Source organism: Schistocerca americana, chromosome 4 (assembly GCF_021461395.2).
Source record: "Schistocerca americana isolate TAMUIC-IGC-003095 chromosome 4, iqSchAmer2.1, whole genome shotgun sequence".
Taxonomy (NCBI): domain Eukaryota; kingdom Metazoa; phylum Arthropoda; class Insecta; order Orthoptera; family Acrididae; genus Schistocerca; species Schistocerca americana.
In genome coordinates, this window is record NC_060122.1 from 825,253,560 (window position 1) to 825,278,118 (window position 24,559).

A 24,559-nucleotide genomic window follows, 5' to 3' on the forward strand; every position below is an offset into this window, starting at 1 on the left:
GGACATCGTTCGTTGTGGAGGCGCCATGGTGCAGAGAAGAATAGCAGCACGTTCACAACTTTTCCGCGTAGATGGCACACGCGACTAGCGCCGGAAACACAGAAAGTGGCGGGCTACGTTGAATCAGTCGGGCAGTTCCCGAGTGAAGCATTGCGCATTCGACGCGCAGCCATCCACAGCATAGTTTTTTCTGAGATTTTGAGCTGACGGCTACATCTTCCGTCTCCTAACATTTTGTTGGCACCAGTGGCTATCGCTGTCAAAGGGTATTTGAGCTACAGCGGTCCTTAGATTTTCCTTTAGCAGACTGTTTGTATTGCTGTGGACGAAGACCGAAGCTGGAAAAAAATCCATAGTTACATTTTGTTGCATTTTCGTTTCATTTACGACGGCGGTTTGATAAGTCTTGTGAATTTCCACGAAGGAATGGAACATTTTTGTTGCGTCTTCGTGGCTGGTAAGTTTGTTTACTCCAAGGAACTTATATTGAATTTCAGCATTGTACAGCATAAGTTAATTGTTGACAGCCATCTGATTTGGTCGAAGTTCACGCCAACTATGCACCACATTCCAGAAAGTTTACATTTGGATTACCACATCTATGAATAAAAATTCGTGAGATTGCTGAGACCATAGGTATCTCAACTGAGGTAGCGCATAACATCCTGCACGGAGATTAGCTATGAAGAAGCCGTGTCCGAGGTGGGTGCCGCGGTTACTCACAGTCGACCAAATAAAGCGCATTTGGCACAACATTTCAACACAATTTGTGATGTTTAATCGCAATCCGCAATATTTTTTCGGCGATTTGTGACTATTGATGAATCCGGATCCATCATTACATACTAGACTCAAAACGGTAGTCAAAACAGTGGACAAAGGCTTGTGAAAGTGGACTGAAGAAGGCAAAGACCATTCTGTAAGCTGCTCAGGTGATGACCACTGTTTTTTTGGATTCACAAGGATTAATCATCATACATTACTTGAAACAAGGCGGAACTATAACTGGACCCTTTTATGCTTCGTTGTTGGATCGTTTGAAACTTACGCTGGCTGAAAAAAGATCAATGTTGGCTCGCAAAAATGTGCTCTTTCACCGGGACAATGCACCGTGACACACATCAGCGATAACAATGGCGAAAGTTAATGAACTGAGTTTTGAGTAGGTTCTTCATCCACCCAACTCATCAGACTTAGCCTAAGGTGACTTCTTCCTGTTCCCTAACTTGAAACTTTGGCTTGTTGGGATGAAACTCTAATCAAATGAGGAAGTGATCAGGTATTTTACAGTTTGACAGAAGCTATTTTTTCGATGGTATGAAAAATCTGGAGGATTGTTGGACTCAATGTATATCCCTCAGAGGATACTGTGTCGAGAAGCAAGGTGAGTTATTTACGAAACAAACATTTTTTCATGCTCTTTGCAGGCTTATCAAACAACCCTCCTACAAAGGGCGTAAAAAAAGTTTTGCACAGTCGTCTCTTTTTTTTTTTAATTTTTTGCAGGAAGAGAATGAAATTTTTTATGAACATACTTGGAACATTTAGCTATACATTGAGCGTACTCAATGTAGCCTCCATCAGCTGTGACGCATCAGGCCCAACGTTCTTTCTACGATGTAAATGCATTTTGGTAAAATTCTGGGGATTGACTTTTACACCATCGCTTGACACAGGAAATAAGGTCTTTCTCACTATCAAATATTTTACCGCGCAGTTGGGCCTTCAGACGACGAAAGAGGTAAAAATCAGATGGAGCCAAGTCCGGACGGTAGGGAGGATGAGGAAGCAATTTTCCAACCCATTTTTCTGATATTCTCCTGCGTGATAAGGGCTGTGTGGGATTTGGCATTGTCATGGTGTAGTCTGATGAGCTGACCCTGAAGCTGTGGTCTGTGGGTCTTGATGGCACGTCGCAGCTTGTCCAGTGACAAACAGTAACGGTCCCAGTTAATTGTGGAGCCAGGTTCCAAAAAGTCAATGATTCAAATGGTTCAAATGTCTCTTAGCACTATGGGACTTAACTACTGTGGTCATCAGTCCCCCAGAACTTAGAACTACTTAAACCTAACTAACCAAAGGACATCACACACATCCATGCCCGAGGCAGGGTTCGAACCTGCGACTGTAGCGGGCGCGCGGTTACAGACTGTAGTGCCTAGAACCACTCGGCCACTCCGGCCAGCAAAGTCGATGCAAATGACACCATACAGACCCCAGAAGAAGGAGGCCATCGCCTGTTGGCCCGCTGTTCATGAAAGTCTTGGTTTCTTCTGCCGAGGGGAACCCGGATGTCGCCAATCCATGGATTGGGTTTCGCTCTCAGGTTCGGACAAAAAAAAAACATGTTTCATCGTGGGTAAAGACGCCATCAAAACACTGTTTCCACTCTTCAGTGTCGCAGCTAATGTTGCTGTGAGTCAAAGTGATGTCTCTCTAGACTCTGGAACTAGTTTCTACCAACAGGATCAGTTGAGGATCATCACAGAAGTGGCCACATAAGAAAAACAACAGGTGTGCAGTACCCACATCTGCGTATAACAGCAAGCAGAAACCCTCAACACAATGCTACACGTCTGTGGTGGCAGTTCCAAGTGATTACAGAAGTGTAGGTGTCAACACAAATGATACAAAATAGGCTTCATGGGCAGGGATTACATGCCAGAAGACCTCTCAAGGCCCCTCTTCTAAATTGTGTTGCATGGGCACGAAACCAATCCTTGTGGATTAGGCAGAAGTGGGACACAACACTCTTTCCTAATGAGACCCGTATCAGTCTCCACTCTGAGAGAACTGATGTTCGTGTATGGAGGCAATGAGGGCACCATTTACACAAATAACTGTGTTGTAGATTGACACTGTTATCAAGACAGTTCAGTCATGTTTTGGGGTGGAATCAGCTTATGGCCACAGGATGCCCCGTGTGACAATATGTGGGAAGATGCCTGGTCTTAAGTATTGGGACGACATCCTTGCACACTTTGTGGCACCATTTGGTGAACATACTGGAGCAGGATTCACATGCTCGCCCACATTGTCATAATCTTGTGAACACCTTTCTAATGGAGCATAGAATCAGTTGGCTGAAATGACCTCTATTTGCTAGATCTCAGCTGCATTGTGAATGGATGTACCATGCTAAGGGGAGGAGTTTGCAATTATCCTGCCCACACAAGACCTTACAGGGCATCATAGAGGCCACAGTGGAGAAATGGTACTGTATCTCACAGGCTTATCTGTACAATTTGGTAAGGAGTGTGCCTAAATGCTAAATGATAAGTCTCTCCTATTATTAGGAGGACCAGTTGGTTCATAAACAGTGTGTTATGCTAGATGACAGTGAGAAGAAAATGTAGTGTTTGTGGTGGAATCTCTTGCAAGATTTTGTTTTTGTTTTTCTTGTTTGTGTTTATCAAGTGGAATGTACTGTTTTTCTCTATTTTTGTTTTATTATGACTGTTCAGGATGGCCAGATGCGGGCTTGAACCATTGTCCTCCAGAATGCAAGTTCAGTGTGCTAACCATTGTGCCACTTGCTTGGTTGCAACATTTATTTTGACCCCTTTATATTTGTTATTAAGCTTCCAAGTCATGTACTTAGTGTTTTAACAATTGGATATTAAGTACCATCTGTCCTCTGTTAACAGCTATGTTTGGTGTTGTGAATCACCAATCTGTAGCTCCATTCTGTGACATTTTCTTGTCCAATAACTAAATGTGACTGATACATATAGTATCTTAAACAGTTGGAGAGGTACAACATCCCTTCAGGGCAACCAATCTTACATTTTTTATGTATAACATTTCTCACTTTTACCAAAGACTTAATATTAATGTTATTTATAGGTTTACATAAAATTAAGTGATTCAGTATTAGTCCAGCAATAATGGCCTCCCTGAGGTTTGGTGATGTTTTTAGCTAAGTTACAATAGATCTATGAACTCTAAACCTACTAGGTATACAGTCATGCCTCTCCTACCAGTTTTGTCAGTGGACAAAAGGAATGTATCTCAGTAATCATTAATCTGGAAAACACTGAAGTGACCATTGTGCCTATTGAGGGATGGCGTAATGACAAGAGTGCCCATTCGATAGTTTGTATGGGAGCGGCCTAGATCAGGGGGTATGGAGTATTTTTAATATTTTGGAAGATGAATGGCAAGTTATAAGTAGCCATAAAAAAGGTCCAATTCTGACCCTTTTAAAAACCTGCATAATAGGGACTTTTAAGTTATTTTCCTGAAAAGAAAACTATGACCACACTAAACTTTTTCCTTTCGCTGAGAGCTAGGGGGTGACCGGGGGCCGCCCTTGCCCCGATCTATGGGCTCCCATGCATAATGATCACGTAACTAAAAATGCCTAAAGAAGATGATGAAACCTGTTTTAAATTTGAAAAAGTGTCTTTAGAGAAAAATAATTATTTGTGACACAAATTACATGTTGAGAGTAAAAAGTTTATTGTGTAATGTGATTATTTTTTCCAATGAAAGCATTCATTATTACTATCAGGAGAAGGTAAAATGGTTCAAAACATTTTGGGCACAGTTACATGTAAACAGAAATTTGAATTGTCACCAACACTTGATTACTGTTTGTGGGACCACATTGCACATCCTGTGCACTTAATCCAACATTCATTAGAAATCGATGCTGAAATATTTTCAAAACAATATATGCCTTCTGTATTATCTTTATCATATGAGTCTTCACTCAGCTTTTGGTGAATGTTGCTGAGTCTGGATTTTTTAGCCGTTTGACATGAAATGATCATATTGCATTACTGGTTGGGAGATCCCACCTAGTGCAAATATTTCTGTTTGGCACAACTCTGATGACCTGTGCATTGATGAGAATGAGAAAAAATGATGAGGACAACACAGTAGAGAGGATCTTCAACCCTATGGGGAATCAAACCCAGTTCTCCGGTATTTATAGGTAACAACATTAACTAACAGACATTGAGTAGCAGACAGATATGTGAAACAAAGGTACAATATTCATCAGGATAACTTTAAGTGATGACCTTGGTTGTGGATTTTCAGATTCATCTCTTTTATTGGGACTCTTGTTGCAGCGTAGTGTTCATCTTGATGCTTGGTGGCCTGGGTTACAGATCATAAGTTTCTACTAAAATAATAACAGCCTCATTGCTGGATATTGTAGAAGGCATAGGATTGGACAAATGGATGCCAGTTATTTCTCCTACAGCAAAATCTTCTTCAGAGCAAGTGTGTTCACTTAGTGATTCAATGTCACATTTTCTAAGACCATTCACAACATTGTGCAGACCAGCTGCTTTAAAAAAACCTTCTCAGAAAAAATGACTCACCTGGAATCACATCATCAATTGCCCAAGGTTGTTCACTAAGAATCATTCAATAATTTGGACATAGAATGTGTGAGGGGCCCCATGAATCAGATAGCCAAGAGCTGGATTTCATGTGACTGCAATGAGGTTAGTCGAATGCACATCACAGCTACACCATTAGCCCTGAGCATTCAAATTAATTCAATGTTTTTGGTGTGACGGAATGCCTGTCAAAATCAGGAACACCAGATCATTTTCAACAGGTTTTCCCTGTGGGAGAAAATCCTTAAACTACTCAACAAACAGTATACTGTATACAGTTTGCATCCATCCTGAAGGGTGGCAGATAAGCTCTGTTCGAACAGGAGCTCCATCCATCAGTTGAGACATCATCCAAACATGTGAAAATATAGTGAAAGGAGGTATGAATGTGCCCATAGTTGACATAAATTCCTCCAAAGATGATAAAACCCTCTCTCAGTTGGTGTAAGAGACCCAACCTTTCAACTACCTCTCAAAGAAAGAATTTTTGAGCTCTTAGACTGGACTGTGGTGATTTCAGTTTCAACTACATTGAAAATGTGATGGGGTGAGTAATTGTTCTTAGCTCTCTCCTCAGTCACAATGACAAAATCATTTTTGACAACCACCTTGTTAAATCCACCAGCTTTTGCATAAGAAGTGGGTTTAAGTCACTTTGACCTCAGTGTTGGAAAATTTCTGGACACTACTGATCCATCCCTTTCCAGTCATTCTGGTCTCCTTTCTAAAATTGTGAGAAAGATTATTCCTCTCAGCCAATTTTACTGCTCCACATTGCTGATCTTTGACTGTTGTGCCAAAAAATCTTGTCTCGAACAACAGAAAATGGTGTAAATTTACTGTTTTTTGTTCCTTGGTAAAAATAGACTGAAGCCCTGCAGATACTTTCTTGTTGTAATAGCATATATATTTTTCTATAAAACTTATTTCTTCAGTGCATTCCTTGCAACTCAGTATGTAGTTGCAGCAGGTTTGAAGTCTAAGCTGTTCTTCACTGCCTGCATTACTGTCTCCATGTCACATGGCTCCCATGATTTTCTGTCTCCTTTATGCTTATATGTGTACACCATCTCTATATGGGAAAATTGGCCATCTGTGACTTGGGCTTGATCTCTGAGGGTTCTGTACAAACTTAATTGTGTATATAGGCAGTTCATCCTTTCTGGGAATCTAGAATCTCTACGATTTTTGCCTGTTATTGACACTAATACTGCAAGATATCGGTCCCAAGAATTCCAAGAATGTTTTAATTTTAAGTTTGATGTCAGGTAACAAATGGCAAAAGAAAAGTGTTTTCTGTGTGCTATAATTACAAGTTAGCAATTTTCTGGTTTTAACCTTTCCTTCTATGGTGCTTCTTGCCAAATTTAATGATTCTGGGTCAACAGAAAGTACCCTATAGGTTTTGATGAGTGGATTTGCAAGTATCAAAATATCAAAATATCTACATCTATTTCTATGCTTTACGAATCGCTGTGAAGTGCATGGCAGAGGGTGCGTCATACTGTACCAGTTACTAGAGTTGCTCCTGTTCGATTCACATCTGGAGTGTGGAAAAAATGATTGCTTAAATGCCTCTGTGTGTGCTGTAATTAATCTAATCACAATTCATATGGGAGCAATATATAGGGCGTTGTAGTATATTTCTAGAGTTATCATTTACAGCGAGTTCTTGAAACTATTAGTTGACTTTCTGTACCAATTCACTTCTTTCAATATGTCAGTGACACTCTCCAATGGATCTAACAAATCTGTGACCTTTTGTGCTGCCGTTTCCTGTGTATGTTAAATATCTCCTGCCAGTCCTATTTGGTACAGGTCCAACACCTTTGAACAGTATTCTAGGATGGTTTGCATGACTAATTTGTAAGCACTCCCTTTTGAAGAATGATTACATTTCCCTATTATTCTACCAATAAGTCAAAGTCTGATAGCTGCTTTACCCATGACTGAGATTATGTGATCGTTCCACTTCATGTCCCAATTAAGTGTTACTCTCAAGGATTTGTATGAGTTTACAGATTCTAACTGTGTATATTCATAGGATATTATGTTTTTGTTTTGTTTTGTGAAATGCACAGGTTTACATATTTGAAAATATGTAGCTAGTTGCCAATCATTGCAATGCTTTTTAAATTTTATCAAGGTCTGACTGAATATTTGCACAGCTTCATTATCTGTGAAAAGTCTGAGGTTACTTCTCCAGAAGATCATTAATGTACAGCATGAATAGCAAGGGACCCAACACGCTTCCGTAAAGTACAGCCGAAGTTACTTCTACATCTGTCAGTGGCTCTCTATTCAAGAAAACTTGCTGTGTCCTCCTAACCAAAATATCAGTCCAGTCACATCTTTTGTCTGGTACACCACAGGATCATACTTTTGATAATAAGCTTTTTGGAGATAGAGGAAAACTGCAACTATGTGACTGCCTTGATCAATAGCTTTCAGGATGTCATCTGAGAAACGTGCTGTTGGGTTTCACATGATCTATGTTTTTCAAATCCATGCTAGTTGGCATGGAGGAGGTCATTCTGTTCAAGATACATCATTATGTTTGAGCTCAGAAGATGTTCTAAGATTGTAAACAAATGGATGTCAAGGATATTGGATGGTAGTTTTGTGGATCAGTTCTGCTACCCTTTTAGTAGTGAGCTGTGACCTGTGCTTTCTTCCATCTTCTGGACACAGCTTTTTGTTCCGAGGATCTATGATAGGTTATTTTCAACGAAGGGTCTAACTCGGCTGAAAATTGGATATAGAATTTGATAGGGATTCCATCAGACCCTTGGGCTTTGGTCAGTTTCAATAATTTCAGCTGTTTCTCAATGCCACTGGCACTAAACATCTATTTCACTCATCTTTTCAATGGTATGGGAATTAATTTGTGGCAATATTCTTGGGGTTTCTTATGTAAAGGAACATTTGAAAACAGAGTTAACCATTTCTGATATTACTTTGCAACTTACAACTTCAGTTCCAATCTGATTCAGTAGTGACTGGACACTAACTTTGGTGCCACTGGCAGCCTCTACATATGACAAGAATTTCTTTAGGTTTCATGAAAGATCATTTGACAATATTCTGCTATGGTAGTTAATGAAAGGTTAATGCATTACTCTCTTGACTGCCAAACACATTTCATTCAGCATCTCTCTATCTATAGCCCTATACTTGGTTTTATATCTATTACGCAGTAGTCAATTTTTCTCCAGAAGTTTTGTTACAGTGAGTGTATACCCTAGAGGGTCTCTCCCATTGTGAATTATCCTATTGAGTGTATATCTGTCCAGAGCTTGGTCAACTATTCTTTTAAACTTAAGCCATACTTCCTCTGCATGCTCCTGTCCCGAGCTGAAAGTTTCAAGTTCCTCACTGAGGTATGGCACTATTGTGTCTATGTATAGTTTGCTGAACCTAGAAATCTTTCTGCTTGTTAGTTACCCTTTGTATTTTGCTGTACATTGAGATAAGTAGATGTAACTCCTGAATGCACTGACTTAGAAGCTTACATTTATTACAGCACCAAGGAAACACAGACTCAAAGATGTGACATAAATTTCATCCCAATTTGTGTACCTGTTCATGAGCAAAGGACGGACTGGGAAACAGACAGTCAGATAACAAATGACAAATTATTTTCCATGTGATATAATTACAGATTAACAATTTCTGGATTTTTTCCTTCAGTTATACTGTGAAACCTTGCTTCTTGCCAGATATCATGATTTTAGGTCAACGGGAAGTAGCGTACAGGTTTTGATGAGTGAGTTTGTGAGAATCAAGAAATGTGACATAAATGGCCATATCTTTTGATTGTGTTGACTCTGAAGCTTCAATTTTTTCCGCAAACAAGGGACAGTATTTGACATAAATTTCAACTTGATGTATACCCGGTCCTGAGAAGAAGTGATTTTAATAGTCGGACAGACACACAGATAGATATATGGACAATGAAGTGATCCTATAAGGGTTCTGTTCTCACTGACTGAGGTACAGAACCCTCAAAATACATTATTTTCGTTTAACAATAATAATAATTTATTATTTTAGGTAGTTATTTCCAGGGGCAGATGTGGACTCTGACCACAATCTATTGGTTATGAACTGTAGATTAAAACTGAAGAAACTGCAAAAAAGGTGGGAATTTAAGGAGATGGGACCTGGATAAACTGACTAAACCTGAGGTTGTACAGAGTTTCAGGGAGAGCATAAGGGAACAATTGACAGGAATGGGGGAAAGAAATACAGTAGAAGAAGAATGGGTAGCTCTGAGGGATGAAGTAGTGAAGGCAGCAGAGGATCAAGTAGGTAAAAAGACGAGGGCTAGTAGAAATCCTTGGGTAACAGAAGAAATATTGAATTTAATTGATGAAAGGAGAAAGTATAAAAATGCAGTAAATGAAGCAGGCAAAAAGGAATACAAACGTCTCAAAAATGAGATCGACAGGAAGTGCAGAATGGCTAAGCAGAGATGGCTAGAGGACAAATGTAAGGATGTAGAGGCTTGTCTCACTAGGGGTAAGATAGATACTGCCTACAGGAAAATTAAAGAGACCTTTGGAGAGAAGAGAACCACTTGTATGAATATCAAGAGCTCAGATGGAAACCCAGTTTTAAGCAAAGAAGGGAAAGCAGAAAGGTGGAAGGAGTATATAGAGGGTCTATACAAGGGTGATGTACTTGAGGACAATATTATAGAAATGGAAGAGGATGTAGATGAAGATGAAATGAGAGATATGATACTGCGTGATGAGTTTAACAGAGCATTGAAAGACCTGAGTCGAAACAAGGCCCCAGGAGTAGATAACATTCCATTAGAACTACTGACGGCCTTGGGAGAGCCAGTCCTGACAAAACTCTACCATCTAGTGAGCAAGATATATGAGACAGGCGAAATACCCTCAGACTTCAAGAAGAATGTAATAATTCCAATCCCAAAGAAAGCAGGTGTTGACAGATGCTAAAATTACCGAACTATCAGTTTAATAAGTCACAGCCGCAAAATACTAACGCGAATTCTTTACAGACGAATGGAAAAACTGGTAGAAGCTGACCTCGGGGAAGATCAGTTTGGATTCCGTAGAAATGTTGGAACACGTGAGGTAATACTGAGCTTACGACTTATCTTAGAAGAAAGATTAAGGAAAGGCAAACCTACATTTCTAGCATTTGCAGACTTAGACAAAGCTTTTGACAATGTTGACTGGAATACGCTCTTTCAAATTCTAAAGGTGGCAGGGGTAAAATACAGGGAGCGAAAGGCTATTTACAATTTGTGCAGAAACCAGATGGCAGTTATAAGAGTCGAGGGGCATGAAAGGGAAGCAGTGGTTGGGAAGGGAGTGAGACAGGGTTGTAGCCTCTCCCTGATGCTATTAAATCTGTATATTGAGCAAGCAGTAAAGGAAACAAAAGAAAAGTTTGGAGTAGGCATTAAAATCCATGGAGAAGAAATAAAAACTTTGAGGTTCGCCGATGACATTGTAGTTCTGTCAGAGACAGCAAAGGACTTGCAAGAGCGGTTGAATGGAATGGACAGTGTCTTGAAAGGAGGATATAAGATGAACATCAACAAAAGCAAAACGAGGATAATGGAATGTAGTCGAATTAAGTTGGGTGATGCTGAGGGAATTAGATTAGGAAATGAGATGCTTAAAGTAGTAAAGGAGTTTATCTATTTGGGGAGCAAAATAACTGATGATGGTCGAAGTAGAGAGGATATAAAATGTAGACTGGCAATGGCAAGGAAAGCGTTTCTGAAGAAGAGAAATTTGTTAACATCGAGTATAGATTTTAAGTGTCAGGAAGTCGTTTCTGAAAGTATTTGTATGGAGTGTAGCCATGTATGGAAGTGAAACATGGACGATAAATAGTTTGGACAAGAAGAGAATAGAAGCTTTTGAAATGTGGTGCTACAGAAGAATGCTGAAGATTAGATGGGTAGATCACATAACTAATGAGGAGGTATTGAATAGAATTGGGGAGAAGAGGAGTTTGTGGCACAACTTGACAAGAAGAAGGGACCGGTTGGTAGGTCATGTTCTGAGGCATCAAGGGATCACAAATTTAGCATTGGAGGGCAGCGTGAAGGGTAAAAATCATAGAGGGAGACCAAGAGATGAATACACTAAGCAGATTCAGAAGGATGTAGGTTGCAGTAAGTACTGGGAGATGAAGAAGCTTGCACAGGATAGAGTAGCATGGAGAGCTGCATCAAACCAGTCTCAAGGCAGAAGACCACAACAAGAACAACATCAATCATTAATATTATTATTAGTATTTATTATGAGTCATTGTTTGTTATTACTATGTTCAATATTTGTTCATATAAATAACTGGGAAAAGTGGAAGAAAAGAAATTATCACTTCATGGGGGGTATACTGGCCATAGTGGCAGGCATATTGGGCACCAGCTGGTCACTGTGCCCACCTAGACGTCATTCCACAAAGTCGTTGTTGACAGCCTTTGTTTAAGCATTCATTGATATGGGAGTGTGTTGTCAAGCAACTACCCCTTCAGCTCAGTGGTCTGAGAAAAACCTAACTAGTTATATAAATGTGTAATAATTACATGTAATGAGGATTATAACAGACATAGTCATATGGTCTCTGAACCATACAAAATGTGACTGCAAGACTATGCAGTGTCCTGGCTCTTTCAATGGCTAAACATAACTGAGGGGATTTTGAGTGAATTTTTCATGCAGTTGGTGTACAATGGCAACACTGTATGGGCCTATAGATTCCAATGGCTGTTATTCCCCGCCTTTCTCCTACCTACACCTGTAAATACTGAGACCTGTTTATGGTACATTACTATTTGTCATGCAGGTTTACAATGAGCTTTGTAGCAACAGAACTTTTTAATCCATGAATTTAGATATTCGGATAATTTGTAGGAAGAATAGCTGATGAGATATGTTTTCTAATTTTCTCTTGAATTGGTAGGGACTTCCAATACCTTGCTTTGTTGTATGTGATCTTGTTGAATATCTTCCCACCAGAGTAGTGTACTCTGTTGTGAACATTAGACAAGGAGGCAAGGCCTATATAAAAATTATTTTTGTATCTTGTGTTGTTACTGTGTGACTCACAGTTCAACTGTAATTGATTTTTATTAGCAGCAACAAAAAGAATTAAGGAGTAAATATATTGGGAAGTTAGTGCAGTAATTTCAAGCACCTTAAAAAGGCTTCTGCAAGATGTATGGTTGTCTAGTATACACCGTTTTCTAACTGTTTCCTGCTGCTGAGCAAGAACTTCACTTACTATAGCTCCACTGCTTCAGAATAATTCCGTAAGGCAACAAGGAGCGAAAATACACAAAATAAGTCAACTTTCTTGCCTTTAGGTTCACACAATGAGAGATTGTTGTAAGGGCATAGCATACTGCACTGAGTTTCCTGACTGGTTTATGAATGTGTTGACTCCAGTTTAACTTGTAATGTAGTTGAACCCAAGGAATTTCACACAGCATGTTTCATTTAGTGTGTGATCAATAACGTCTACTTTAGGTACTAACAGGTCTTTATTGGTGGTTTGAAATTGCAAAATACCAGTCTTTGTGAGATTAAGACTTAAAACTATAACTATAATGGAAATTTCTGGGTGGAGCAGTATGTAAAATAAGGGAAAGGGAACCACTCACCTATAGCAAAATGATGCATGGAGCACAGAAACACTTAACCGAAGACAGTATTTATCCTAGCTTTCGAGGACCAGCTCTTTTTCTAGCAGTAGTACACATTTTTGCAAACGCAACTAAACATACGCCCAAATGCACGCTCCAGTAGCCACATCAAAACTCCAAAGTGAGAGGGAATTGACAAGTTCTGCTCAGTTAACTGGGTAAAAATTCTGTCATAGGCCACTTTTTCAAACACTTCTGAAAAAATTGGTGGGAGAGATGCTGGTCTGTAATTAAATGTGATTTGATTTTCTTCAGTTTTGGACAACGGTGTTACTGCAGCTGTCTGTCAGGAAATATGTCCAGACTGATTGATTGATTACAAAGATGCCAGTAGATTAAAGGTAATTTTAGTAACACTGCCAGAGATATGGATCTATCGATATGTGTAATGTTGCCCGCATCTGATGAGTGCACTTGCAGTAGAGCACTTGTGATATTTCTGAACAGTCATGTAAATTCCTATAGCAGGCAAATATAAAGCCAACTGCTGTTATCCAACTCAGCTCCATTTGTGGACTCTGACTGCCACAACTGTTTACTTTGTGTGTAGGGCTGTTAAAATGTAAACTTATGGTTTCCACCATCATGAGGCTTAATGGAACTTTGATTACTAAACACATGCTTATTAGTTAAGTAATGCTTGAGCTTCATTCCACTTAATCAGGAACAATTTAATAGTATTTTCTATTGTGGCTCAGACAGATAAACTGCCAAGAACTATTACTGTTTGGTCTGTAGATAAATAGACAATTTTAATTTGTTGTTACTGAATTTGGTACACATTGTTAGGCCTACGTGAGGGTTATAACAGTAATCCTATAATGTCAGCACAAGATTTTAATATTATACTAGGAGCTCTGTCATAGCCAACAGAATTACTACTTTTTAGTGACTTGATAAATTTTGCATTCTGCATAGAGGTTGTATTTTTGAAACTAATATTGTTTGGTGATGCATTTCTTCCAGAGTTATGTTGTGGGTGCTCAGTTTCACTATCTTTATTTCGTTCTTGTTGTATGATGTTCCAAATAATTTTTATCTAATTCTTGCAGTTATTTTTTGAGAGTAGTATATGTGTTTTAATGACAGACTGGTTGATATTACAATACTGGTGGCCATAGAGTTTCCCAGGAGTCCTCTGTGCCTTATCTTTGTTTCTGTTCAATTTTGCACTGTTTGTTTTAGGGAAACACAAGAGTCAAAGTGCTATAGGAATATGTTCATGATGACTATCGACCATAAGACACATCATCTTTGAGTTTGACTTGTAGACTCTTTGATTGACAATATTTCATATGTTTGTTTTTGCGTGGTTCCTTTTGTTCCAGTTGTTATTCCCTTTCCAAACAGGTAAAGGAAGATATTTACCACATTAAACAGTTTGGGTTATCACCTACTATCCAGCTGCCCCACTGTTCCACCATGCTTCTGGCTCCCTAGTCCAGGGCTTGTTCAGCTCTACTCCCTTTTGCTCTCTAAGGATCTCTCCTTATCTCCCTCTCAGAGTGCTACAATCTAATCGCTCAATTTACCGCATCACTGCTCGAGCTTTTGCAACACTACAAGCACACAAGACCATGCTCCACCAGCTGATTGGCACAGCATCTGTACAACTACTTGTGCGACCTCATCAGACACTACATCAGCTCTCCACTGAGAATTCATCATGCTCAGATAACACTTTGGCAACCATTCCTACTCTTTCTTTGGCACCAGTTCCTGCACAGGACTCCAAGGTCAGTGACACTTTGCTCCCCAGTGATTCCTCCTAGTGCGCTCTCCACCCTAGGACCAACTGTCAATTGGGAGAATGGGCGGGTGGGAATATGACACAAGGCTCACTGCCTCAATCCCAAAAGTACTGTGCCATGCTAAATTAGCTGTTGGTGGACTGCTTGAAGTGAGCATTAAATGCGCATCAGATAGCGGTTGGTCTGCTCCCCTGTACCTCATCCAGAAGAAACCAAATTCTCATGTTCGAGGATGACATCCACAAGACTACTCTAATTATCCCTTTTGGACTATTTGAGTACTGTTCCATGCCATATTATCTCAAAAATGTGGCCCAAGACTTGGCAGGAGTTTATCGATTCTTTATTTTCAACCTCATATTCATATATGTCTGAATGACATCTTGATTTTTCCCCTCTCTCCTGAGGAACACGGACAGCATTTGGCACAAGTCCAGGACACACTCCAGAAAAACTGTCTCTCAACAATGTAACTTTTCTTGGCTATGCAGTATTGGCTGAGGGGATCCATATGGCATCTGACTGCATTGAGTTCATCTGTAACCTCCCTCTAACAACAGACTACTGTGAATTGAGAAGACTCCTAGGCATTATATATTTCTGCCATCATCACCCCATTACACTGCCTCCTTCCAGGCACTGCTCGCCAATCCTCTGATCAGTAAAAACACTTCAGGCATGAGGAAAGTTCCATGTAGGCCTACTGATAACATGATCCAAGAACTGGAGTCCCTCAAGTCTGCCCTCAAACATGCCACCACACTGGCATACCTGGTATCTGATGCCCACATCTCTGCCACTGCTGATATGACTGATACAACTATAGATGCAGTTTTGCAACAGCAAATTCAATTCAGATTTACAGGTAAACAACACACAAATAGGTTCAGTGTAAATAAATAGAAAAAATACATTTTTACAACACTGGCCAAAGTTGAATCACATAATTCTGAAAAGCCAAAAACACATTTCTTCTGTATTCTTTTTCTCCACCTTACCACCAGAAATATAGAGCATTTTTTCAAACACACATTAAAAGTGGGAACTCTTCAGTTTAGATTTACAGGTAAACAGCACCCAAGTAGGTTCAATATAATTAAAAAATCTTATAATGCTGCCCAAAGTGAATCACATAATTCTGGAAACATATTTGCTCAGTCAGGGAAGGATCTTGGGCATATTCAAGATACCAAATGGAAAAATAATAAAGTACCATTTAACAATTCAGCATTACATCAATATTAAAACTATTACATTAAAAAACTGAACTTCGACAGGGAATCCACGGAAGGGTCAGGAACGGCATGCCAGGTCCAAATAAATGGTTTAGAATAAAGGCACTGTTGTTGTGGTTTTCAGTCCAAAGACTGGTTTGATGCAGCTGTCCATGCTACTCTGTACTGTGCAAGCCTCTTCATCTCTGAGTAACAAGCCTCTTCATCTCTGAGTAACTACTGAAACCTATATCCTTCAACATCTGCTTAGTGTACTCATCTTCTGGTCTCCCTGTATGATTTTTACCCTCCATGCTTCCCTCCAATACTAAACTGGTGATCCTGTGATGCCTCAGAATGTGTCCTACCAAGCAATCCCTTCTTCTAGCCAAGTTGTGCCACAAAATCCTCTTCTCCCCAATTCTATTCATTACCTCCCTATTAGTTACGTGATCTACCTGTCTAATCTTCAGCATTCTTCTGTAGCACCACATTCTGAAAGCTTCTGTTCTCTTCTTGTCTAAACTGATTATCATCTATGTTTCACTTCCATATGTGGCTACACTCCATACAAATACTTTCAGAAAAGACTTCGTGACACTTAAATTTATACTCAGTGTTAACAAATTTCCCATCTTCAGAAATGCTTTCTGTGCCATTGTCAGTCTACAGTTTATTTGCTGTCTACCTTGACCAACATCAGTTATTTTGCTGCCCAAATAGCAAAATCATCTAGTGCTTTAAGCATATTATTTCTTAACATAATTCCCTCATCATCACCTGATTTAATCGACTACATTCCATTATCCTTGTTATGATTTTGTTGATGTTCATCTTATATCCTCCTTTCAAGACACTATCCATTCCATTCAACTGTTCTTCCGAGTCCTTTGCTGCCTCTGACAGAATTACAATGTCATCAGAAAACCTGTCTCATACATTTTGCTCACCAGGTGGAAGAGTTTTATCGTGGATGGCTCTTCCAAGGCTACCAGTAGTTCTAACGGAAGTTTGTCTAATCCCGGGGTCTTGTTTCAGTGGGGACGATGGGGTAAATTATGCCCGATTGCTACAAGATAGAACCTCAACTTATGAGGGATGCTGTAGCAAGCCAGGAGGCTGTAATGCCTCAGTAAGACAGGAAGCGGCATGCCACCAGTGTGCACGTACTACCCGATGCAGACAGGCAAGGTCTGGTGGACCAGCGGATAGCAAATAACACTCCTGAGCAGCGCCTCCAAACACTCCGAACAGTGCAGAAGACCGAGAGAAAACAACACACATATAAATAATGCATAATTATCATGGAACATATGAAAATGCTCAGACCAAGACACGGAGCTCAATGTGAGTGTAACCCCAAGTCCCAACCAAACCTTACGTGTAACAACAAGAATTTTATAATAAGAATTATTAAAAGGATTGACCGGTTAATCTTACACTAAAATATAACAAGTTAATGTAATAATCATGCATCTCTCAGACACATTAACTTAAGTGGCTTACTACCCAAAAGAGGCAAGATTCATTGGACTGCTAGTATTTCCTTACCACAGCCATAAGCAATTTTGTAGTCGCTACATCAGTCAGGGAAGCAGCAACTTCCAGTACAAGTCAGTGCTCACTAACGCACATGGCGGCCAGAACATACGACAATTAATTTCAGGCACAGTTGACAAATAAGCAGACATTGATCAAGTTGTAATTAAAAGAAATTTTAAAACACACAAATGTGGCACAGAAATAATTCCAAACAGAGGCACCAAAGAGTAAATTCAGTTCTTCAAACAGAGTGATGAAGAACCATAGGAAATTTGGCATAGTGGGAGCAACTTCAGCACAGGAGCACGTGCATCAATCAAGTAATGGGTACCTTACTCCCAAGGGCAGAATAGGTGACACCAGAAAATGAGCAGCACTCCAACACCCACATCAGCACCTATGCCTCTTTGATGCAGGATAAATCAGCGGCATTGACACTAGGCCCAAGTATTGCCGACCAACCCAACTCTAGTGACACCTGTCGCTTAGACAATCATGCGACTGTAAGCTGCGAGCACAACCGGCCATTCATTACATGTGCCCTGACTGTGACTGACTGACTGCTGATCTGATTAACAAGCTGTCCAAGGAACTACAATTAACTGGTGACCAAAGCACCACCTGGCAATGAGACATAGATGGATCATGCCAGTAGACAAAGATGTAAAAACATAGAACAAGCCAACATAGCTTAACCTCCACCACTAAAGACAAAGACACCATCCCCTCTGTGGGTATACAAAATCTGGAGTCATTAGCACTCTTGACTTGGCTGACATGGACCCTCAAAGTTTTTCCAGTCCGGGGGTGACACACCACAAGGTTTACTGAATTAAAAACTCTCAAACCAGTTCAAAGGTCTATAAATCATTAGAGTCAGCCCCTGGTGAGCCCCCAACAAGGTTAAAATTTTGGCCAAAGATCCTGTCCCCTGATTTAATCTGAAATGGTCTCCTCCCATGATTATAATACTTCTTCAACCAATTATGGGCTAGTTCAATATTCCTCTGTGCCTGCCCCCAATTCTGCTTAATGACATCCAAATTGATACTTTTGGGCAAAAGATCATTGATGTTGCAAAAGCTGGACAAAGGAGAATTAAGAGGGTAGGCAAGCATGAAGGTGGCTGGGACTGCCCCATAGGGGGTTTCTGATGATATGCTTAGTTTAAATCTAACACCATAAAATAAGAAGCATCGGGAAACCACGTGAAGGCATTATGAAGGTCGGGAAGTGGCACTGACTCAAACACTACCTTCTTATTGGGGGCACGATAATCAATTGCTGGCCTATAATCATTGTCTTGACCCTTTGAGACCAAAAACACCAGGGAGGCATAGGGCAAAGTAGATGGTTGAATGACGTCCTGGCGAAGCATAAGATTTATCTTCTCGCAAAGGACAACCATCTGTGGTGGTGATGGGCAGTAAGGTCCTGTCATACTGGAATGTCGTCATTAAGCTGGATCTTATATTAAGTCAAGTTAGTAGCACCAAGTCTATATCAGATAGCACGTCAGAAAATTTGTGTAAAACACTTAACAATAGCCGGACTTCATTGTCAACCAGATGGTCAACATCAAATTGAGAATCCTGAAGCTGGACAGAATTTATGCTACCAGCAAAGTGGCATGAACACAGTGTTATTTTCTCGAAGGGAGACAATTTAAAATGGAAGGTGTTATGGCTGAAATCGAGCAGCAGGCCACTCAGCCATATGAAATCTACCCATGAGTTAATGTAACAGACAAACTCCTCATGAGGAAAAAGGTCACTGGCTATGAAAAACCACAAGTAGCTAATTTTCTCTTTGTTTCCCCAGGTGAGATAATCTTGCCCATTGTCAGTACACCACTGCAAAGGAGAGTGCAAGGGAGGAAATTTACAAATATTCCTGAACTCTAAATACCACCTGTAATTAAGAAGAGAATTGGTGCTACCAGAATCCAACAACGCACAAACAGGTTCTTTGTTCAGACTAATACAAACCAAGGGGAGTGAAGAGTCCTTAGCGGCCATGCTATGGGCACAACTGGCTGGGCCTCTTCGCTGACGGCTCCCCCCCCCCACCCCCACCCCCCCACCCTGCCCCTGCCACGCCTTTTCCTGATGTAGTCAGTTACCCGATCAGCGTGGGCATTCAGTGGGACATTCATTCAGTGGGACATTCCCACACCAAATGGTTTTTGGATCCGCAGTGAAAACACTGCCTCTGTGAGTGCTCGCCAGATAAAGAAGGATGAGACTCGTTAAGTGAGGGAAGACCTGAAACTCGCTCCCCCTTATTCTGACCTCACTGTTCATCAGCAAACCTTAAGTCTTCAATTGAACCCACTAAGAGATTTAATTCAGAAAACGCAAAAATTATGCGAGTCTGGTCTTTGGGTCTCATTCCTTCTAAGATGATAGAAACGATCTGCTCTGCAATGGTCACCTGTAGGGCAGCAACTGTTGTGCATACACACTCTATATAGGGACGCAAAGTCTCATTCGGTACCTGGAGGTGCCAATAATGTGTCCATTCTAATTCACTGTGGGCATGCAATGACAATTTCTCTTGGAGACTGCGCTACCTCAGATCAGTTAAACTACCTCAACTCTGAAGAGCCTCAGTCAAAACATCACTAAAGTAGCTGAGGGCTAGTGGGTACAACAAGCTAAGGAAAATGGTGTGAGGTATCTAAAAAGCATTATCATGATGTTTGAAACAGACAGTAAACCACAGTACATGCTCAACCTGATCTAATTGATCAACTGACAATTCTGATACATATTTTAACGAATACATGATGGGGTTAGGCATTTTTGTGAAAGTAGAGACAACATGGGCTACAGTTCCAAGAGAACCCCCAGGTTGAGATGCCTGGTCTAAGTTAGCTGACACTGTACTAGCCCACCACTTATCAGTGAATTCTTCTTTCAGCCCTAAGGTACTAGTTGAGATTAACAATTTCTGAATGTCACCCTGCAATTTATCAACCACCCTCTGCTGTGACTGACTAAGTTGGAGACACCCTAATTCGGCCAATTCTCCCAATGGCAAAGTTGAGTTTGTATCTTAAGCAATTGTTTACGGGTGGGGTTGCTATTTTTGAGAATGTTCAGGCTTCGATCAAGTTCTTGTAAAGCAGAAGAACAGGTAGAAATTGCTCAAATAAGTCTTATAATTCAACTGCCTGGCAAAAACATATTTCTTCTGAATTCTCTTACTCACCATCATAAAAATAGACCATTTTTCAAACATACATTAAAAATGGGAACTCTTCCGTTCAGATTTACAGGTAAACAGCACACAAATAGGTTCAATATAAATAAATAAAAAAATAAACTTCTTATAACACTGGACAAAGTGAATCACATTATTCTGAAAACATATTTGCTCAGTCAGGGAAGGCTCTTGGGCATTGCATCAATATTAAAACTATTTCATTAAAAAAACCAAACTTTAGATAGGGAAACCATGGAAGGTGCAGGTATGGCAGGCCAGGTCTGAATAAGATGGTTTAGATTAAAGGACACTACTGGGTAAATAATGCCTGATTGCTGCAAGACAGAAACTCAATTTATAAGGGATGTTGTAGCAAACCAGGACGCCATAACATCTCAGTGAGACGGGAAGCGGCATGCCACCTGCATGCATGTACACAACTGACGCAGAAAGGCTACACCCGGTGGACCAGCAGATAACAAATAACATGTTGGAGCAGCCCCTCCAAACACTATGAACAGCTGGGAAGGTAGAGAGAAAACAACAAACATAGAAACCGTGCACAATAATCATGGAACATATGAAAATGCTTGGACCAAGACAAGAAGCTCAATGTGAGCATGGCCACATGCCCAAACCAAATTTTACAATCTGGATTACTAAAATTATTAACTGGTTAATCTTACAATAAAATATAACAAGTTAATGTAATAATCATACAGCATTCAGACACATTTACTTAAGTGGCTTGGAAGCTAACACTGAAGCCACTACAAGGGCAAATACTCAACAGAGTCACGGAACTCAATTACCCAAAAGAGCCAAGAGTCAATGGGCTGCTAGCGTTTGCTTACCACAGCTGTAAGCAATTTTATAATTGCTTCATCAGTCAGGGAAGCAACACCTTCCAATACAAATCAGACTCAATTTTGACCTCAGTGCTCATTAACATACATGGCAGCCAGAACATATCACAATTAATTTCAGGCACTGTCAAAAAATATATCAGCTCAACCACTTGTTTATAGTGTAAAACACTTAAGATTGACGCGTTTCGGAAGTCACGCTTCCATCATCAGAATAATAAAAAGTAAAAGAACCTGTTAAAACTCGCTAAAATGGAACATGCACCAGGCAGGATACCATCATTTCATGAGGTCCTTGGAACATGTATACGTTATCTGTTTGTATAGACATCTCTGTGACTTCCTTGTTTACTTGCGCGTGAGCTCACTCACGTTTCAGTGTCGTGTTTAGCTACGTGGTGTGTGGTATCAACGAAGACGCATGGGCGGTTTACGACAATAGAGGAGAGAGCCATGTGGTTAGATGTTGAACACCATAGGTGACACCATTTTAGAGTTTTTTATATTTTGACAACTATGTGGAGATGCACCTTGGAAGACACGGCTGCAGCAAGGGAAGTAGCCACGATGATTTAATTTCATTATCAGTTTTATTGTGCATGGTGCATGTTCCATTTTAGCGAGTTTTAACAGGTTCCTTTACTTTTTATTATTCTGTTGATGGAAGCATGACTTCCGAAACGCATCAATCTTAGTGTTTTACACTATAAACAAGTAGTTGAGCCGATATATTTTTTAACATTGACATTCACAACCGTGACCTCTCATCCAATATGGATAAAATCAAATTTCAGGTACAGCTGACAAATAAGCAGACATTGAATAAGTTGTAATTAAAAAAATTTAAAACACACAAATGTGGCACTGAAATAATTCCAAACAGAGGCACCAAAGGGTAAATTCAGTTCTTCAAACAGAGTGATGAAGAACCACAGGTAAACTAGCATAGTGGGAGCAACTTCAACACAGGAGCACATGCGTCAATCAAGTAATGAGTACCTTACAGCCAAGGGCAGAACAAGTGACACCAGAAAATGAGTAGCACTCCAACACCCACATCAGCACCTATGCCTCCTTGATGCAGGATAAAGTGGCGACATCAACATTAGGCCCAAGTATTGCCGACCAGCAGAACTCTAGCAAGGACTGGCCACTTAGACAATCGTGCGCCCGTAACCTCCTTGCACAGCCTGCATTACATCACGTGTGCCTCTTATCTCTCTCTCTTGCCCTGACTGTGACTGGCTGACTGCTGATGTGGTCAACAACCTGCCAAGGAACTATAGCCAAAGACTCAATTAACTGGTGACTGAAGTGCCACCCGGTGACTAGACAGAGATGAATCGTGCCAGTAGGCAAAGATGTAAAAACGTAGAATGAGCCAACATGGCTCACTCATCTAGGAATGAAGGCCACTACGAAGCTGGTTACCAAATGAGTTGTTGGGCCAGAGGTCAAGAAGAATTGTTGCGATTGGATGTGGGCCTGTCTACCTTGCCAGGAAAGTAAAGTCAGATGACACACACATGCCCCCCTTAGGACAGTGCAGCATCCCCAAAGAGCACCCATGTTATGTAGGCATAGCATCATCAGCCCCCTCCCTCCCACTGAGGGCTTTTGATATATACCCTCAGTCATCAACCGGGTCATGAGGTGGGATGAAGCCACCCCTCTATGTAATGTTATGGCCAGTTCAGTCACTCATGCCTTTGTCAACTCCTGGATTTCTTCTTTCAGTTGTCCTTCATCTATAACCACTGACCAGGGCCACTGCCTCAAATCCTTGCTGTTCTCTAAGCTTCTCTAAGCTTTACGAGCTGTGTTGTGTTGACGAGTTCAACACCGCAGCCTACCAACCATAGAACAACTATCTCGTAGAGCATTGGCACCGCCCCCTTAAGACAGCACTGTCATGGCAGTTCCTGGTCAGAAGCACTACACTTACAGTGTCACTTGCAGACATCCTCTATGGTGAACCACTCATCCTCCTGGCTGGTTTCATCGAACACTCCCACCTCTCAAATGAGTACAAGCTTCCTGCTTCAGTTGACCGAGTACATGAACATATTTCGCACATCTGTACTCCTGTGCTGAAACTGCATTCCCTACCGTGAGTCCTCATTCATAAAAGTCTCACTGTTATGATGACGACAGATGAGTCATCACCAATGTTGAGTGGAGGCCAATGCTGAATAGAAACATATAAATCGCAGCAGGTTTGTTAGTAATGTTGATAAGGTGCTGGCTGCATGGTCTGGATATGCAACGACTAAAATAATTAGAATTCATTGGTAAAAAATAAAATATATTGTACTTAACTGGTTGTATAGTATTCTTCTTGGCTGCATACATTTAATTATAAACAGATAGCTATTGAGGCCTCCCTTAGCCATACGTTACTAAGCACCTTGTTAGAGGTTGTTTCCTATCAGCTGAAGGCTATACTACTTTACTACTTGACGTCCCGAGCAAGAGTGGATGAGAGCTCGCTGGAGACTTGATATAAGCCGCGGAGTGGCGCTAGTCTCGACTTGCAGGTCCAGCGATACCGAAACGGACTGCGGTCGATGACTGCAACCCCTAACAAGAGTGGTATAGAATGTTGATACCACACTCACATCCTGTGATTATGATGTGCTTTGCGATGATTCCTGTGCCTTCTTGGGCTCTCAGAAAGTCCTTGACGGGGCACAGAACACATTGGACATTCTACTAAATGGCAACTGCCAAACATTCTCAGTAAATAGGGTAAAGCCAGCCTGGTTGTTAAGAGACAAGATACAGCTCTCTGTTCGCACAACTTTGCCAAGTACAGTTGATGCTCCTCCACTAGACACAATGCTTGCTGTGTGTGATGACTTCACCTCACAGTTTGACCACTTCCCTTCCAACTCCTTTGGTGCCTCTTGATACAGTATCTACCATCAACATG

At 40.6% G+C, this 24,559-nt stretch overlaps 1 protein-coding gene across 1 annotated transcript in view; it reads left to right on the forward strand.

The window, feature by feature from the left end:
• Positions 1–15,476: 15,476 nt before the first annotated feature.
• The window catches only part of LOC124613834 (dynein regulatory complex subunit 7), a 346,600-nt gene continuing 337,517 nt past the window's right edge, over positions 15,477–24,559 (forward strand). The window contains exon 1 of the mRNA XM_047142556.1: positions 15,477–15,663. Within this exon, the coding sequence (XP_046998512.1) occupies positions 15,477–15,663 (187 nt within the window). The remainder of the gene's footprint in view (positions 15,664–24,559) is intronic.